Raw genomic sequence first — 18,374 nt, forward strand, 5'->3', positions numbered from 1 at the left:
CACTGGAAGGAGAGAGAAACACGCATGAGGCCACTCCCCTCCTAAAAATACACACCAGGCCTGCTGGAGGGCAGGGCCCGTGCCTTTTTCTTTTATGATCTTGCCAGCACAGTGCGGGGGAGTAAGCAGTGCTATATGTCAATAATCAAAAGACTAATAAACAACCAACCCAACATGCCAGTGTTGTGGGCCCAAGAGGCAGCCCTGCGATGGAGCTCCGATCCTCCCACCCCCTCCAACCCCACACTGCCATAGGGTCTACCGCAGGGACCAAAGCACTTCTTCCATCAGTATAGCTAAAGCTGTGTGAAGCGTGAGGCCCACCTGAGCTGCCACACAGTAAGCCAGGCCAGGGGGTGCGGACACAGCCAACTGCAGAGCCTGTCCTGCGGCAGACCCAGCGAGTGCTCGCTCACTAATAAGCTGGGGGAGGTTCAGTGGTCAGTGACCTGGGGAATATGAAGGGAGTGACCCCGGTTAAGATGCCAGACCATGGCCAACTGGTTTGAGGTTAGGGCTGTACAGAACCAGGAAGTGTGACTCAGCCCAGGACCAGCACCCCCCCACCGCCCGCCACTTCTCTAACCATTCCAGCCTCCTTCTCTGTCCCAGAACAAGAGCCCTCCCAGCCAGGCCCACCTACCTAACCTGGCCCAGGGCACAGCTGACACTTTAAGGCAGCCCTGTGTGGCTCAGCCCTTTCCACAGCGGGGGGACCCCAAAGAAGGCGCAAGTGACCCAAGGGCAAGGCAGGAGGAGGCAGCAGGACCTCGGCCCTCAACTGCTCCCTCCTGCCCTGAGGCTATGGGAGTAAATCCAGGAAGATGAGAAACTGCCAGACTGGGTGTCAGGCCATGGGGAGAGCAGCTCCCCCATTTCCAAGGTAAGGCTGCCCTGCAGAGCAAACCTCAGAGGCACCCTGGCATGCCCTGAGCCCAGCCGAGGGAGGGGCCAGCCCTTTATAGGCATGGGGCTGCTTCCCGTTAACACACCCTCTGTCTCTTCCCCCTCGTACCTGCAGGTTTGGCTAATGAGGGCCTGTCACCAGGCCCCAGGACTGAGTCACCCACACTAGAGACAGGTCTCTCTTCCTTCCCCAACAACTGTTCCACATGCCTGCCTTTCAATTAATACCCACCCTCCTGGGGCCCCTCCCTCACAGACACTTGGGGGCCTAAGGGGGTTAGGGCCCCAGGCAGAGAGGCTGCAGGGGGAAAAGGAAGCAACAGTGGTGACGCACAAAGCAGGGCTGCCCCCAGAGAGTCCTCAGGGGAATCCGAAGCTCCCCAGTGCCCGGGGGTGTTGGCCACCGCTGGCCCAATCCCAGCCCTCGGATGCTGCAATTACCTAAGAGCATGAAACCTGGCTTCCCACCTGACTGAGTCACCTGAAAACAACAATCCCCACTGCCACACACCGGCACAAACTGCCAAGCCACTCATCAGAGTCCGGGCGCTGCGGCGGAGAGGCCAAGTTCAGGGGACGGGAAGGCAAGGTGAGCTCGGGCCCACCCAGAGCGGCGGCCCCCAGGGAAGCAGCCCAGGCCGCTCCAGCACCGCGACATCCATCATTGGCACCTCAGATGGGGCTGCCCGCACTGCGACTCCAGTAAGTGCTGCTTCTTCCTCCTGGGGTTTTTCCCCACTGTCCGATCAAGTAACCAGGCCAAGCCGATCCCTCTGGGAAACTCCTGTTGCCAGGAACTCCCACCCCTCAGCTCTCCCAGACAAAAGCACCCTCGTCCCAGGACCTCTTGCTGCCGCCCAAGATGCTGGCCAAAAGTCTGTGCTTCTAGCCAGGGCTGTCCCCACGCTCTAGCCACTCACTGCTCCAGCAGGGACCCCATGGTGACTAGCTACTCTTGAACTGGGCTGCTTGTCTGCTGGCTCCCCTGCATGCCATGGAGACCTGGCGGAAAGGCTCCTTCCGCAATGCCTCCTTCTTCAAGCGACTGAGCCTGGGGCGGCCACGGCGACTCCGGCGACAGGGCAGCGTGCTCAGCCAGGCGAGTACAGCTGGCGGGGACCATGAGGAGTACAGCAACCGAGAAGTCATCCGGGAGTTGCGAGGGCGGCCAGATGGCCGGCGCCTGCCTCTGTGGGGGGACGAGCAGCCCCGGGCCACCCTGCTGGCCCCGCCCAAGCCTCCCCGCCTCTACCGAGAGAGCTCCAGCTGCCCCAACATCCTGGAGCCCCCGCCCGCCTACCACACGGCCTACTCGGCCACCCTGCCTTCTGCGCTCTCACTGGCAGGCGCCCTCCACCACTACTCTGACAATGGCCTTCTGGACACTCCCCCCTTCCAGGGGACACCTGCTCCAGACCTCAGTGATCCCTTCTTCTCCTTCAAAGTGGACCTGGGGATTTCACTTCTTGAGGAAGTTCTACAGATGCTGAGGGAGCAATTTCCGAGTGAACCTAGCTTCTGAATGGGGTGCGGGTGGGCAGAGGTGGGGTCACTGGAAGAGCCGGAAGCCTGGAAGGAGGGTACAGCTGCAGATTCAGGAGAATTAGGAAGAGAAATCCAGGGTCATGCCTGCCCTCCAGGTCCTGAAGTCCTCCACATCACCTGGGAGCAGAGGCACAGAGGCAAGCTGGAAGTGCTGTGAGGGGGCACTTGGTGGCAGAAGCCCTGAAGGCAGTTGGCTGGGCTGGGCAAGGGAGGCCACGCCTGTAACCACAGGGACGGGGCAGAGGCCAGCAGAGGGGGAGGACAGCACAAAGGGTGAGTCCAGGGGAGTGGAGGACATGCAGACTGCGCGGGTCAGACAGGTGTCCTGCACCAGCCCCTTAGAACCCACTGTTAACAGAGAGGCATCACAGGATAGGGCAAGGCAAAATGGGTCCCACCCACTAACTGTGTGTGGCTGTTCAAATTGAAATGAAGTAAAATTAAGAATTTAGTTCCATGGCTGCACTAGCCACATTTCAAATTCAGCAGCCACACGTGATGAATGGCTACCACTTTGGACAGTGCTGGCTGAACATGAACATCACTGGAGAAAGCCCTAGCAGGCAGCTTGGGTCTAGGCCATGGCCTGGAGCCATGAGTGCACAGTGGGATAAGGGGATAAACAGGACCTGCAGGGAAGGGGAGGGACTGGCAGAGTAAAAAAAGAGAGGCAGGTAGAGGTGCACAGTACAACTCAGGGGGAAGGGCAAACAAATCACTTGCCAAAAATGGACAAGACAAGCCGCCCAGGCAGCTGTCCAGAGCACGCCTGGTGCCCAAGGAAGGAGGCTATAGGGAATGGCAGCCAAAGGCACAGGCACAGCCTGCAAAGGGGTGCTTGGGGCAGTTCCCAGAATTTTAGTGATGGGAACCCTTGGGAAATGTAGCGGGAACAGTGGCAGATTTCCCTTTCTGCCCCAAGAGCATAGGAGAACTGGATCGGGAATGGACACGAAGCCTGTGGCTGTTACTGTGAAGCAGCTCAAGAGGTCTCCAGAATCCTCCACCAGGATTGAGGAGCTCTGCCTTGCCCAACCCCCCTGACGATGGGGGCCTGCTACCCAGGGCCGGCCCACTGGTCAAGGCCAAGGGCTGTGCTACTGCCCCCGTCTCATGGCCTGGCCAGAAGACTTGCAACCAGAACTCAGACTGGCTGGCCACGTGGTTCTGACACCACAGGCCTCTCCAAGCCTGGCAGAGAGGGAGAGGAAGCTTCGACGCACACGGCTTCCATACCTATACCGACAGCCTCCCTCTACCCTCCTCTGTGCGGACTTGCGGAGTTCAAAGGCTCCCCTCTGGATGCAGGAGAAAATGAATAAAGTCCTTTGTAACATGGCCTATGGACTGTCCTCTCGGGCTGTGAAATGCTGGAACTTAACAGTGGGGAATGAGGTCTCTAAGGAAGGGCTCCTGCCCGTTCATCTTTCTCCTCTGTCCCAGTCCTGGGCCACACTCCCAGCCAGCTGAGAGCACACAGGGGAGCAAGCACAGCTGAGGCAATGAGAGCAAAGTCCTGCGGACCCTGGGGACCCTCTCCCCCACGGAGTGGGCTGTGAGCATGGCAGCCTGAGGCACCCAACAGATCCATGGGCCATTTCAGGGAAGGGACAGCTCTGGGCCCGAAGGCTCTCTGTCCTGCCAAAGTGGGCCAGTGTAACGAGGGCCAGGTGTGTGCAGGTGGCGAACAGAAACCCTCACAAAGCTGGAAGGCTGAGAGTCGGCGCCAGATCTGTGCCATACCACAAGGCATCTGTGCAGGCAGCGCCCTGGGACCGGCAGAGGCGCTAGTGCTGGTACTGAGGAGGCTTCCTCTTGCCTGCTGGCCCCTGCCCCAGGCAGCTCCAGACACCCTGGGAACAGGAGCCGGTGGGAGTGGTGGGGGACAAGAGGGCGCTCAAGCAGCCTGCAGCACCAGGTAGTCAAAGCACCCAGGGCTTCACACAACAACCAAGCAGCCTGGGGGCCAGAAAAGCCCCTCAGGGTGAGGGTAGGAGCCCCAGCCAGACACGGGGTTGTGGCGGGAAAGTAAGGTCTAAGTATTCTGTGTGGGCTGGGGTCCTAGCACTCAGAGACAGAAAGAGTCAGGACAGAATCCCAGTCCTGTTTAGGCTGGCAAACCTGCCAGTCTCACTCTGCTCCTGACAACCTGGATTTGGGAGGAAAGGGCCCCGAGCAGAGCCCAGACAGGAAAAGGTCCCACAAACCCTGAGCAGACCCGGCTGACAGAGGTATGGTTCCTTACCTGTGACAGTCCTGAGTGGCTGGGGCCCCTCCCACCCTGCGGTCGTCCCTCCAACCAGGAAATCTTCAGAGGGTTATCAACCAGGCCCACTTCATTCTGGACAGCCAGCTCCTGCCAAACACAGTACCCAGTCCTGGTCCCGTGGCTCCAATCAACCATAAAATGGCTCTCTCTACACCAGCAGAAAGAACCAGAACCAGCACTGTCATCCTCCAGACAAAACCAAGCAACCCTCACACAATGATGGGCTGAAGCTTTAACCCTCCTCATGGGTGAGTGGGGGGTATGAGCCTTCTAACTAGGGGGTGGGGAGAGAGGCAAAGCATTCCTGGAGGGATGCCAGCTCCCAAAGGAGGGTAAAGGGTAGAGGGTAGAGGGTGTGAAGCAGGAAACAGAGTCGGCCTCTGCTCTCCCTTATCTTCACTTGCTGTGCCTCTACTCCCAGGAATTGGTGGGGGGGTGGGGGAGCCTCTGGGAGTATGGATACCTAAGCTCAGAAGGGAGCCACAGTACTGGCTCCTACTCTGAAATAGTGGGGCCACCATGGCCCCCCAAAGCCTCCCCCAGCACTCACCGCAGCCTTGATGGTTGCAAACTCTACCACAGCAGTGCCAGCCTTCTTACTAGAAAGCACCAGGTTAAGCACCTCTCCATACTGTAAGGACAAGGGGGTCCCAGTAAGCATGGTTCAGCCTTTGGGAGCAAGACAAGTCTGGGTTGGCCTGAGGCCTGCCGGGGCATTTTTGGCTGGCCGATAATGCTTTGTTGCTAAATTCCCAGAGAGGGATCAGAGATGGGAAAGAAAGGGTTTTTGCTGCAATGTGGTAGCAAAGGAAAGGAGACCTGGGCAAAGGACTGAAGATTGAGACTGTCACCAAAGGTGGGAAAGGGGATGGGGCTTCTGTGCCACCTTCCCACCCCGTCTCTCCCCACACACTCCAGATGGCAAGGTCCAGAGCTGGGCAGGGAGGGCGACACGAGACTGGAGGGGACATGGCAACACAAGAACCAGATGGCCGCTGGCGGAGAAAGCCTCTGGGCTGCCCTGTGGTCTGTGAGACAGCAAAAAAGGCTGGCAGAGATGTTAAGGGAAGTTTAGGCGTGGAGGTTCGGGGTTTTGGCTGAGGTACGGGCAGAAGTGATGGGAAAGAGGGAAGGTGGCAGGGCAGACCTTCTGGAAAAGCTGTAAGAGGACATCTCTGGAGTAGCCGCCTTTTGACTCATCTTCCTTCTTGCACTTCCATTTTAGCTGCAAGGACAGCAATGGGCACCACCATTAAACTCTGACCCCGAACAGTGCCAGCGCCTGAGCTTAATGGGCAGAGCAACACCTGATGGTCTTCTAGGCACTTGTCATCTAGGGAGTGACCCCGCAAAAATGTGTTTCTCTTGAAAATGGACAGGCAGAGTGGCCTGCTCACCTGAGACCACACTTCCACCCCCATGAGATGTTCCCCTTCCAGGGTTTCTGGGGAGCGCTGCCCGGCAATTGCCAGGGCTAAGAGGGCTTTTCAGGGTGAGCTCTGAGAGGCTGATCTGATCCTTAGGCAGCAGGAGGATGGAAGGACCTGGCGGCTGGTGCTGGCTCCCAGAGACCTGGCATCCCAGCCAGAACCCCTAGAACCCCCAGAAGAATCTGTTCTTTTTGATAAGGGGTACTGTGCAGTGGTTCATGGGTCCCACAAGGCTCACCTTTAGCTTAGGGGTTCCTCTGCCTTCAGGACTTTCTGCCTTTCCTAAAAAATTTGGGAAAATTAGCAAGGTAGAATAGGAGGGAGGCAGCAGGTTCTCTAAAGGAGACACAACCCAGAGCCTGAAGGACCTATAAAAAGTCACTCCTTACCAAGGGCAGTATCTGCCCTGCTGATGAGCTTCAGGGGGGAAGTAGAGGCAATCCCACCCGCACCCAGAGGAGCTGCTCCCTCAGGGGCCGTCTGCCCAGCTGAAGGCCATGGTTAGCACTTTACCAACAAAAGCATAGTTATACTGAAACAAAGTATCCCAGAACCTTCCGCCCTACCGAACTGCTCTAAAATTATAGAGTCAGCTCTGCTTAGGACTCAAACAGGGCCAGCAGATTTCAGGCAGAGTGAAAAACAAATAGGCCCCAGAGAAGTGGTGGGAAGAAGGGACAGGTGGCGTATGTCTGAGTCAGGTGCCCCCAGGGCTCCAAGCAGGTGGAAACCTCCAGAGCAACTCCACCGAACAGCCCGTGCGGCCGCTCTGGGTATCTGCCTCAGAGGGGATGTCGGGGGATGTGAGGGATGCGTACCTCTCAACCTCTGCTCCCGCTCCTGGCGTATCTGCTCCTGGATCAGCTTCTGCTGCTCCTCCAGCTGCCGGGAGCCCTCTTCTCGAAGGCGTTCGATCTGCAGAGCGGGGTTGGGGGGAGTGACAATTCTGTGCAGATCCAATTCCAGGCTGGCTGCCCTTGTGAAGGTCCCTGGGAGGCTCCACCTGCAAGCTAGGGCTCAGCAACCTGCGGGTCGGACAGATTACCCAGACCCCACGGAGGAACAGGGAAGGGCATGCCGTCCGCAGCCACAAAAGCCACCCAGGCCCACCCTCCTCCATTTCCTGCAGATGGATTTGGGCTAACACACCCAGACGCACCTCCTGCTCCAGTGTCCTGGTGCTCCTGCTTTCCTCCTCCTCCTCACTGCCGTGGGCCTGGGCCTGCTGCTCTCGGGCCTCCAGGTCTGGGCATGAGAGTTGAGTGACCCAGTGTCTGATCTAAGCAGTTTCTACATGGCCGCAGCCCACCCAGAGTCTCACGGAGGGTGAAACCACAGAGTAGCTCTCCCGCCTCCCTCCAGCCCCATGTGCTCCCAAGTTAGTCTTCATCAAGAAAAGTCAAAGCACAGATGAAGTATAGGCTTCAGCCGAGTGGCTGGGGTCTGCAAGAGTTAAATCAGCTCCCGCTGACCAAGCTGGTTCTCCGATCAGTGAACAGGGTGTGGGCGGCTGCTTAGGTCAGCAGCCCAGGGCCATGTGGCAGGGATGCCGAGGGTGGAGTTGCTGGCCTGCTCCTGTGGTTTGGCACCACAGCCTGACGCTTCTCCCACAGCAGAGATCGAGGCCCCACCATCTTCTCTACCTCCCTCTCAGCCCACATTTACCAAGCCTCACTTGGGACTAGAGTCTGGTGGCTCCTACAGCAATGGCAGAGTCTGTGTGAAGACATCACCCCATGTCCTGGAGCCCTTCCCACCTTCCAAGAGAAACCTGCCTGTGGCCCTAGGCCAGGCCAGCTGCTGTGACAAACCCTCCTCTCCAGCCTGGCACTCACAGCTTTCTTCTCAGGGCACTTTACTTATCTAGAATCACCAGGTTTTTTTGTTTGTTCTTGATAGCAAGATGGAAGAACCGGGATGGTATATGTACATATTAAATATATGGATGTCAAATAGGCAAGAAGAAGGGGAGGAAAATTGGGTAAAGACCATCTGGAACAATCTTACTGCAATGATAAAAATGTTCTAAAGCTGATTTACAGTCACAGTTGCACCATTTGGGAAATTTCCTCAAAATCATTAAATTGTACACTTGAGGGGCGCCTGGGTGGCTCAGTGGGTTAAGCCTCTGCCTTCGGCTCGGGTCATGATCTCAGGGTCCTGGGATTGAGCCCCGCGTCGGGCTCTCTGCTCAGCAGGGAGCCTGCTTCCCTTCCTCTCTCTCTGCCTGCCTCTCTCTGCCTACTTGTGATCTCTCTGTGTCAAATAAATAAATAAAATCTTAAAGAAAAAAATCGTACACTTGAAATGGGTAGATGATATTCAAAATACACCATAATAAAACTGTTTATTTAAAAAAAAAAAAAAAAAGAATGCCTATTTGGATCCTTCTGAGGGGACTCCACAGAGTGAAAGCTCCATGCAGAAGTGAGGCTGGGACGCACGGAAAGATCCAAGATGGCACGGTGATCAGGAAAACAGGCTTCACTCATACCGTGCGGGATTAAATCCCAGCTTCAGTGATTCTTACCCTTTTGGTACCTTAGCTTCTTTATCTATAAAAAATGGGTTTGGTAATACCCACCTCCTTGGATAGTTGTCGTAATTACAGGAGGCATCTGTCACAACGCTAGCCGGTAGTAAATCTAGTCACTGCTCTTATTCCTAAGAGTGTCCTTCAGGACCCACCCCTGACAGCAGGGCTGTGCCCAGAGCTGGAGCCGAAAAGTTCGGAGGTGCTAGAATCATGGTTCCAGGAAGAAAGGTGAAGGGCTATGTGAAAATAGCCCAGGGAAACCAAAGGCCACCCAGCACCACAATGTCACCTACCAAGCTTCACTTTCTTCCTTCTCTCATCAAGTTTCTGGGTCCTCTCCGCTGCCTGCTTCTTGGCTTTCCTGACCTTGTCATATGCAGCCTGGCAGGAGAAAGGAACATCAAGGAGCACTCAGCTGGCGGACTAGCCCAGAGCACAGCCTTGCAGTCCCAGGGCCATTGGGAGGCAGCCTGGCGATCAGGCCTCAGGCTAGGGCCACAAGGACTGGGCTACTGGGCAGAGTACAGGGGACTGAGGCCGAGGTGCTACAGTGGGCTCATACCACAGGGACAAGGCAATTGGAGGAGGATGAGCTTACCCTGGCTGCAGCATCGGTCAGTACCTCCAAGGCCTGAGAAAGCTGGTGGAAGAGCTCAGCTAAAAATACATATCAAAAAAGAGAGAGGAGAAAATGAAGTTGGGCTTGATGACGGTGTGCTCCTTCAGAAAAGCACCTCAGAGAAGCCACAGGCTGGCAAGAAGGCAGATATCAGCAGATGATGGACCAGCAAAGGAAGGGGGTTGCACAGGCAACCGACCAGATGCCCCCCAAATGCAAAGTGCAGGCTTGGGGCTGCCTGCACATGCAAGCACTCCCCAGCATGCCCACGGGGGCGGAGATGGGGGAGACACCATGTCCTGGTGAGCAGGTCTCACCTTCCCACACCTGGGAGAGTCTCACCTGCTCTGGGATTATCCGGGTTTTTGTCTGGGTGGCAGGAGAGGGCCTTCTGCCTATAGGCCTTCTTCACCTGGAAGAGCCAGACAAAGTGGTTATTCACTCTCTCACCCCAGGACAGAAAGGAAAATCTCACTAGAGCGATAAAGGGACTCTAGGGAGTGCTCCCCCACGCTATAAGAAAGGCTGGAGGCTCCCACACGGGAACACTCACCTCACAACCTCTGGGGAGATTTGCAGTGGGGAAGGCAAAAGCCATGGAGGGAGCTGACTGCTGTCCTACAGCAGGGAAGCTGGGCCTACTTCCTGCTAGGTACCAGTGTCCCCACAGAGAAGGGCTCCTGGTGCAGTGGGTTTCTTTACAGCCAGCCATACAAGCTTTAAAATGTATTTGCCTTCTGATCACCGGTAGGAATTTGGAGTTGTACAAGTATCTCAAAGCAAGCATACAAAAATGTCCACTGTACTAGTATTTATTTATTTTTTAAAAGTTGGGGTTTTTGGGGGGGTGCCTGGGTGGCTCAGTCAATTAAGCAGCTTCCTTCGGCTCAGGTCACAATCCCAGAGTCCTGGGATCATGCCCTGCATTGTGGAGGGGGTGTCCCTGCTCAGTGGGGAGCCTGCTTCTCCCTCTGCCTCTGCCTGCTGCTCTGCCTACTTGTGCTCCCTCTCTGTCAAATAAATAAATACATCTTTGTGGGGAATAACAAAGTTGTGGGTTTTTTGTTTGTTTTTTAAAAGATTTTTATTTATTTGACAGACATACCACAAGTAGGCTGAAAGGCAGGCAGAGAGAGAGGGGGTGGGAAGTAGGCTCCCCACTAAGCAGAGAGCCCCATGTGGGGCTTAGTCCTAGGACCCTGAGATCATGACCTGAGCTGAAGGCAGAGGTTTAACACACTGAGCCACCCAGGCGCCCCTGTGTTTTAGTTTATTTGTTTGTTTGTTTAAGTAGGCTCCTGCCCAGCCCAGCATGGACCCCAGTTCAGGGTCTTGATCTCATAAGGGCTGAAGAGTCAGACACTTAATCAAGTGAGCCACCCAGGCACCCCAAGAGATTTTATTTTTAAGTAATCTCTACATCCAACATGGTGCTCAAACCTACAACTGTGAGATCAAGAGTTACACACACCACTGACTAAGCCACCGAGGCACCGCCATTTACATCTTATTTTATATTTTTCTGTAGTTCAAATTTTCAAACCTTAAACAGGTCTTATTTTAAAATCATTTTTTATAGTCAAAAGGGGTTATCTTAGTTATGGTCCATCTTTGGTTTTTATCTTGTACCTCTGAATTAAAAGGAAAAAAGGTATTATTTCTTAGCTTAGTAAAAATAAAGAAACAGAGCCGCCAAAATTCTCTCTCATTTATAGCCAGCTCCACTGTTTTAAAGGCAAGGCAGAGCACAAAATCCCAGAATCTGCCTCCAGTTCCTGAGACCTTGCTCTCAGTTCTCCCTGCACACCTTACCTGCCACTCAAACCTCCTGCGAGGAGGAGCTTCTGCACAGAACTTCCTCAAGTAGCTAAGCCAACTGGCTTTCTAGGTTTCTCAGAGGAAACCAATAAATACTTCTACCCAAAGTTGCTAAGTAAGGACGTTCAGAGGCAAGCAGCCAGCACCAGCAAGGGAGGGCTGTGGCCGGGTGCCTCACTCCACTACCACCTCGGACCTCAGGAATGTGCTGCCACCTACTGGGCTTCGGCGGGCACTACATCTTCACGGCCAGGGCGACCACGCCCATCAGGCGCTCAGGGCGCACCTGGCTCAGCCCAGGAGACAGATTCCACTCGAGGACAGGATCAGCCAGGGTGAATGTGTGCCTTCCTATACTCTTTCCCAATCGTCTACCTGTGCTCACCTGGTCCACGTGCTGTCCTCCCCAACCCAATCTACCTTTTCACCATTAAAAAATAACATCCGGCTCTGATTTCACTATTAAAAAATTAATTAGAGAAGAGGTGATAGTATCTTTTCTCCCTCTTTCTTTTGCCTCCTCCACTGTACCCCTTGCTTCATTTCTTTTTCATTTAAAACTAAGCCTTTATTATATATTCTTTATATATTAGGGTCCTGTATTTGTTGGGTTTCTTTTTCTTCTTCAATAAGTAAAACAATACTAATGTCCCCAGTCCACCAACCCTCGCTTCAAGTTCCAGCATTAACTGGATGGTGGGTATCCTTTTAAACCTTCATCCTTAAAAAAAATAAAATAAATAAAATAAACCTTTATCCTTGACTATGCCAGCAAATAGGGCTCTTTGGGGTTTTGTTTCTGCCTCTCTCCCACTCCTCTCTCTCTGAGATGGGTGAAAGGAAGAGGTAGGGAGAAGAAGGTGTGTGTCACCTCAACGTAAAAGCTGCCTGCCCTCGGACTGGACTTCCTCAGTACCAGGATGAGGGCTGTGGCTACCGATATTGGGCATTTTGTGGAAGACAGTTTCTTTCGTATCATGGGGCTATTTAAAAGTATTATATGTTCACTTTTATAAACCCAAAACAGACAGTAAAAGGGTGAAAAGAGGCAAGAAGGACCAGTAAAAAAGCAAGATAGAAAGAACATGTTCTGTCTGAGGACACTCGGGTGGCTCAGTCGGTTAAGCATCTGTCTTCAGCTCAGGTCAGGATCCCCAGGGTCCTAGGCTCGAGTCCCATATCAGACTCCCTACTCAGCCATGGAGTCGGCTTCTCCCCCTGCCTCCCTCTCCCTCTCCCTCTGTCACCTTTCTCCCTCTTCTTGGCCTCTCTCTCTCTCTCTCTGACAAAGAAATAAGTAAAATCTTTAAAAAAAAAAAAAAAAAAAGGAGCGTGGATGACACATTCATCTTTTTTTTTTTTTTGAGAGAATGCTTTATGGACTTTATTCTAAAGGAATGAAGTATTTATTAAAAGATTAAGATATTAAGCACTGTTGTGTGTTTTATAATTCATTTTGGATGTTCTATATAAAAGAAACTGGTTTTTTGTTTTGTTTCGCTTTGCTACACAGACCTTAGAGTCCAGATGCCTGTGGGAGCTGAGTATTTGTAATTATGTTTCATATTGGGCATTCTGCTGCAAAACCATAAAAAAGGGGACATGGAAACAAACAAAAAGCTTGGCTTTGTTTTTACTTAAATAGGAAAACACTTGTTCTAACTGGAAAAAATTAATTATGTAATAATATGAAATTAATCTATCTATATATTAATTTGCTTCTTTTTTTAAAAGATTATTTATTTATTTATTTGACAGAGAGACATCACAAGTAGGCAGAGAGAGAGAGAGGAGGAAGCAGGCTCCCTGCTGAGCAGAGAGCCCGATGCGGGACTCGATCCCAGGACCCTGAGATCATGACCTGAGCGGAAGGCAGCGGCTTAACCCACTGAGCCACCCAGGCGCCCTATTAATTTGCTTCTTTATCAAGTCTCTTTCCAGAATGTGTTCCTTTGACAAATGTCTGTAACAGTGTCCTCAGATTTTTTTTTTTGAACCAACAGTATAACTAGACCTAGGTTACCTCCATTTGCATGGACCCCGACCCTGTCTTAACTCTGCCCTTCCAGCTCCACACTCTCTGCAAATTTACAGCTAAATACAACTGCCCCTGGGGCGCCTGGGTGGCTCTCTTGGTTGAGCATCTGCCTTTCCAAGGGTCAGGATCCCAAGATTCTGGGATTAAGCCCCATATCGGGCTCCTGCTCAGCAGAAAGCCTGCTTCTCCCTCTCACTCTGCCAACCACTCCCCCTGCTGTGCTCTCTCTCTGTCAAACAAATAAAAAAATCTTAAAAATACATACATACATACATATATACAACTGCCCTAATCAAATTAATGTATCCTGGCCACCCGACTCCCTCAAGGCCTGGCCTGGACCTCAATTTCCAAACCATCCTCCAAAGGTATAAGGGACTGATCATTCTGTATTTCAAGATCCTATCCAAAAAAATTACCAGTCTCATACAATAGCTGGTTATTAGCAAGAAGAGAGGTAAGGCCAGAAGGTCAAGGTCAGGATGGTATTCATGCCCAAGGAGAGGTATCTAAGGGTAGGAGGAGAGCTCTCTGAGAGCCCTTAAGTACAGCACTGAATCTACCCCACCTCCTGGGTCCACTGATGGAATACCTAGGAATAAAGAGGCTGAACTGGAGTCGGGATATAGAAAAAATCAGGTATTTCCCTGATATTGAAGAGGAAGGACACTGCTTAGCAAGGAGGATGGTCATGAAAACAATGAATGACATTATTTTGTGTGATGCCATAAGAGTGGTCCATGAGAGGCACCTGAGTGGCTCAGCTGTTAAGCATCTGGCTTCAGCTTGGGTAGTGATCCCAGGATTCTGGGATTGAGCCCGGCATTAGGCTCCCCACTCAGTGGGGAGCCTGCTTCTTCCTCTCCCACTCCCTCTGCTTCTGTTCCCTCTCTCACTGTGTCTCTCTCTGTAAAAAAAAAATAAAATCTTATACTCTGGTTTCTCTTCAGATCGCATAAATCTTTCGCCTTTTACTAAAGATTTCCGTGGAGAGGAATAATTAAAAAAAAAAAATGAAATCTTACAAAAAAAAAAAAAAAGAGTGGTCCATGAGAATGAAAACCTAGAAATAAATCCAGTTACCTGGTCAATTAATCTTTGACAAAGAAGGGATAAATACACAATGGGAAAAAGACAGTCTTTTCAACAAATGGCCACATGTGTGAGACTGGAGCACTTTCATTCACCATACCTAAAACACTCAAAATGGACTGAAGACCTAAATGTGAGACCTGAAACCATAAAAATCCTTCAAGAGCACAGGCAATAATCTCTCTGACATCAGCTGCAGCAGCATTTTTCAAGATATGTCTCCTGAGGCAAGGGAAATAAAAGCAAAAATAAACTATTGTGACTATAAAAATAAAAAGCTTCTTCACAGTAAAAGAAACAACAAAACTAAAAGACAATCTACTGAATAGGAGAAGATATTTGCAAATGACATATCTGGTAAAAGATTAGTATCCAAAATACTAAAGAACTTACATGACTCAACACCCAAAAAACAAATAATCCAATTAAAAATGGGCAGAAGAAATGAATGGACATATCTCCAAAGAAGACACATTTCACATTTTCTTCTTCTTTGGAGATATGTCCAACATCACTCATCAGGGAAATACACATCAAAATTATAATGAGACACCACCTCACACCTGTCAGAATCACTAAAATAAAAAACACAAAAATCGCTTCTCGGCCTTTTGGCTAAGATCAAGTGTAAAATAAAAAACACAAGAAACAGGGGTACCTGGCCGGCTCAGTCCATAGAGCATGCAACTCCATTTTGTTTGTTTGTTTTTTAAAGTTTCTATTTATTTATTTTTTTATTTATTTATTTGAGAGAGAGAGGGAGAGCACATGAGAGAGAGAGAGCATGAGCAGAGGGTAGAGGTAGAGGCAGAAGCAGACTCCATGCAGAGCGGGGAGCCTAATCTGATCCGGCACTCAATCCCAGGACCCTAGAATCATGACCTGAGCCTAAAGCAGACTGAGTCACCCACTTGCTCAAGCATGCAACTCTTGATCTCAGAGTCATGAGTTCAATCCCACACTGGGTATAGAGCTCACTTAAGAAAACAAAACAAGGGGCGCCTGGGTGGCTCAGTGGGTTAAGCCGCTGCCTTCGGCTCAGGTCATGATCTCAGGGTCCTGGGATCGCGTCCTGCATAGGGCTCTCTGCTCAGCAGGGAGCCTGCTTCCTCCTCTCTCTCTCTGCCTGCCTCTCCATCTACTTGTGATTTCTGTCAAATAAATAAATAAAATCTTTAAAAAAAAAAACAAACTTCAAGAAACAAGCATTGGGCAAGGAGGCAGTTGAAAAGGAACCTTCAGGGGCGCCTGCCTTTGGCTCAGGTCATGATATCAGGGTCCTGGGATCGAGCCCTGCAGCGGGCTCTCTAGAGCCTGCTTCCATCTCTCTCTCTGCCTGCCTCTCTGCCTACTTGTGATCTCTGTCTGTCAAATAAATAAATAAAATCTTAAAAAAAAAAAAAAGGAACCCTCATATACTGTTGGTAAGAATACAAATTGGTGTAGCCAATGGAAGTTCCTCCAAAATTTAAAAATAGAATTACCCTAGATCTAGAAATCTCACTACTGTGTATTTACCCCCCCAATACAAAAATACTAATTCAAAGGGATACATGCACCCCAATGTTTACTGAAGCATTATTTACAATAGCCAAACTATGGAAGCAGCCCAAGTGCCCACTGACTGATGAATGGATAAAGTAGATGTGCAATAGATACATATTTTTTTAGCTATATTTTGCCATTTGGAACAATGTGGACAGAACCAGAGAGTATAATGATGAGCAAAATAAGTCAGTCAGAGAAGACAAATACCATCTGATCTCACTCATATGTGGTACTTAAGAAATAAAACAAGCAAAGAAAAAAACAAGGGGAGGAAAAAAAAGAGAGAGACAAACCAAGAAACAGACTCTTACCTATAAAGAACAAACTGATGGTTACCAGGGGGAGGTGAGTGGGGGAAAGGGAAAATAGGGGATGGGGATTAAAGCGTACACTTATCATGATGAAATAAAATATAATAAATAAAATAAAATAATAATAATTTAAAAAGAATGAAAACACAGAGAAGGGAGTGCCTAACTTTAGCCCTATAGGCTCCCAGATGGGTAAGAGCGAGCTGGTTCTGAAAGGTGAGTAGTTCTCCCACCAGAGAGCTGGAAAGGACATTCAAGACAGAGGGTGTAAAAGAGCCTGACTTCTCTTAGAGCGCCAGACCAGCTTAGGAGAAATATAAGAGTTTTGCTTTTGAGGCACCTGGCTGGCTCAGTCAGTAGAGTTGAGACTCTTGATCTTTGGGTTGTGAGTGTGAGCTCCATGTTAGGTGTGAAGATGAGTTAAAAATAAAATCTTAGGGGCGCCTGGGTGGCTCACTGGGTTAAGCCGCTGCCTTCGGCTCGGGTCATGATCTCGGGGTCCTGGAGTCCCTCATCGGGCTCTCTGCTCAGCAGGGAGCCTGCTTCCTCCTCTTTCTCTCTCTGCCTGTGTCTCTGCCTACTTGTGATCTCTCTCTGTCAAATAAATAAAATCTTTTAAAATAAATAAATAAATAAATAAAATCTTAAAAAAAAAAAAAAAGGCATTTGGGGCACCCGGGTGGCTCAGCTGGTTAAGCAACTGCCCTTGGCTCAGGTCATGATCCTGGAGTCCCAGTGTAAGTGCAGGGAGTCTGCTTCTCCCTCTAACCCTCCACTTATGCTCTCTCTCTCTCTCATTCTCTCTCTCTAAATAAATAAAATCTTAAAAAAAAAAAAAAGAAGGAAATCTTTAAAAAAAAAAAAAAGCTTTGCTTTAATGAGGGAAAGGTACTGAGAATAAGAAAGGACATGAAAAAAGAGGGACATGGTTGCAATAAAGCATGGAAATAAAAGTGTTTTTATCAAAGGCTATATTGGGCAATAGAAAAATTCAACCAGGGGACGTGGCTGGGTCAGTCAGTGAAGCATGCAGGTCTTGATCTCTGAGTTGTAGGTTCAAGACCCATGTTGGGTCTCGAATTGCTTAAAAATAAAATCTTTTTTTTTTTTAAGATTTTATTTATTTATTCATGAGATACACAGAGTGAGACAGAGGCAGAGAGAGAAGCAGACTCCCCGCAGAGCAGGGAGCCCAATGTGGGACTGGATCCCAGGACCAAAAGGCAGACACTTAACTGACTGAGCCACCCAGGTGCCTCTTAAAAAAAAAAAAAAAAAACTTAAACAAAGAAACCTCAACCAAAAAAGAGTAATGGAAGAAGAATAGGAAAAGAATAAATTCATACAAACAGGGTTGGTTTTTTTTTCAATTTTTGTTTTTTAAAGTAGGCTCCACACCCAACATGGGACTTGAACTCATGACTCGAAATCTAGAGTCACATGCTCTACTGACTGAGCCAGCCAGACAACCCTCACACAAACAAGTTTTAATGCACAGACCTGGGATGAAGAAATGCTGGGGAGTGAGAACATACATACAGGTAAAAAATGCACACTGGGCCAAGAACAGGAGAAAACAAAGGTTAAAGAATGATAAAGTTACTCAGGAATGATAATGAAAACATAGGAAAATTAATGTGATTCATAAGTTATGTGTGATTTGGGGCACCTGGGTGGCTCAGTCAGTTAGGTGTCTGCCTTTGGCTCAGGTCATAATCCCAGGGTCCTGGGATCAAGCCCCATATCAAATTGAGCTCTCTGCTCAGCTGGGAGCCTGCTTCTCCCTCTCCCTCTGCCTCTCCGCCTGCCACCCCCCTGCTTGTATGCTCTGTCTCTCTCTCAAATGAATAAATAAAATCTTTTAAAAAGGGGGGGCATGGAAAAAGATATTCCACACAACCAAAAAACAAAGCTGAGATAGCTAAACAAAGCTGAGATAGCTATACTTAGACAATATAAACTTTAAGACAAAGACTATAATAAGAGGCAACAGTCATTATATAATAATCCATCAAGAAGATATATTTTTAAATATTACATATCTAACATAGGAGCATGTGAATATGTAAAACAAATAAAATAATAGCAGGGGCCTTTTTTTTTTTTAAGATTTTATTTATTTATTTGACAGAGAGAGAGAGAGAGAGAGAGCACAAGTAGGCAGAGAGGCAGGCAGAGAGGGGGGCGGGGGGAAGCAGGCTCCCCCGCCGAGCAGAAAGCCCGATGCGGGGCTTGATCCCAGGACCCTGGGATCATGACCTG

General features: G+C 50.1%; 2 protein-coding genes and 1 pseudogene across 3 annotated transcripts in view; 2 read left to right on the top strand and 1 right to left on the bottom strand.

Annotated features, from left to right (window-relative positions):
- Positions 1–18,374, bottom strand: part of DNAJC17 (DnaJ heat shock protein family (Hsp40) member C17) — a 37,501-nt gene that overhangs the window by 1,119 nt on the left and 18,008 nt on the right. Inside the window, exons 2-11 of one of the 2 annotated variants that reach the window (XM_059372541.1) lie at positions 9,648–9,717; positions 9,285–9,343; positions 8,980–9,067; positions 7,310–7,395; positions 6,969–7,065; positions 6,389–6,432; positions 5,868–5,945; positions 5,271–5,351; positions 4,697–4,807; positions 325–449 (exon numbers count right to left, since the gene is read on the bottom strand). In XM_059372541.1, the coding sequence (XP_059228524.1) occupies positions 435–449; positions 4,697–4,807; positions 5,271–5,351; positions 5,868–5,945; positions 6,389–6,432; positions 6,969–7,065; positions 7,310–7,395; positions 8,980–9,067; positions 9,285–9,343; positions 9,648–9,717 (729 nt within the window). In that variant the 3' untranslated portion in view covers positions 325–434. Of the gene's footprint in view, positions 1–324; positions 450–4,696; positions 4,808–5,270; positions 5,352–5,867; positions 5,946–6,388; positions 6,433–6,968; positions 7,066–7,309; positions 7,396–8,979; positions 9,068–9,284; positions 9,344–9,647; positions 9,718–18,374 lie in introns of those variants that run through there. The other variant, XM_059372540.1, reaches the window with a different exon arrangement.
- C13H15orf62 (chromosome 13 C15orf62 homolog) lies at positions 456–4,684 on the top strand. Its single transcript, XM_059372542.1, has one exon. It carries the CDS (start codon positions 1,901–1,903, stop codon positions 2,426–2,428), a length of 528 nt encoding a protein of 175 aa, XP_059228525.1. The 5' UTR covers positions 456–1,900; the 3' UTR covers positions 2,429–4,684.
- On the top strand, positions 14,092–14,186 carry LOC132000391 (U5 spliceosomal RNA; annotated as a pseudogene).

The sequence above is a fragment of the Mustela nigripes genome, chromosome 13 (genome assembly GCF_022355385.1).
Source record: "Mustela nigripes isolate SB6536 chromosome 13, MUSNIG.SB6536, whole genome shotgun sequence".
In the NCBI taxonomy this organism is placed as follows: Eukaryota; Metazoa; Chordata; class Mammalia; order Carnivora; family Mustelidae; genus Mustela; species Mustela nigripes.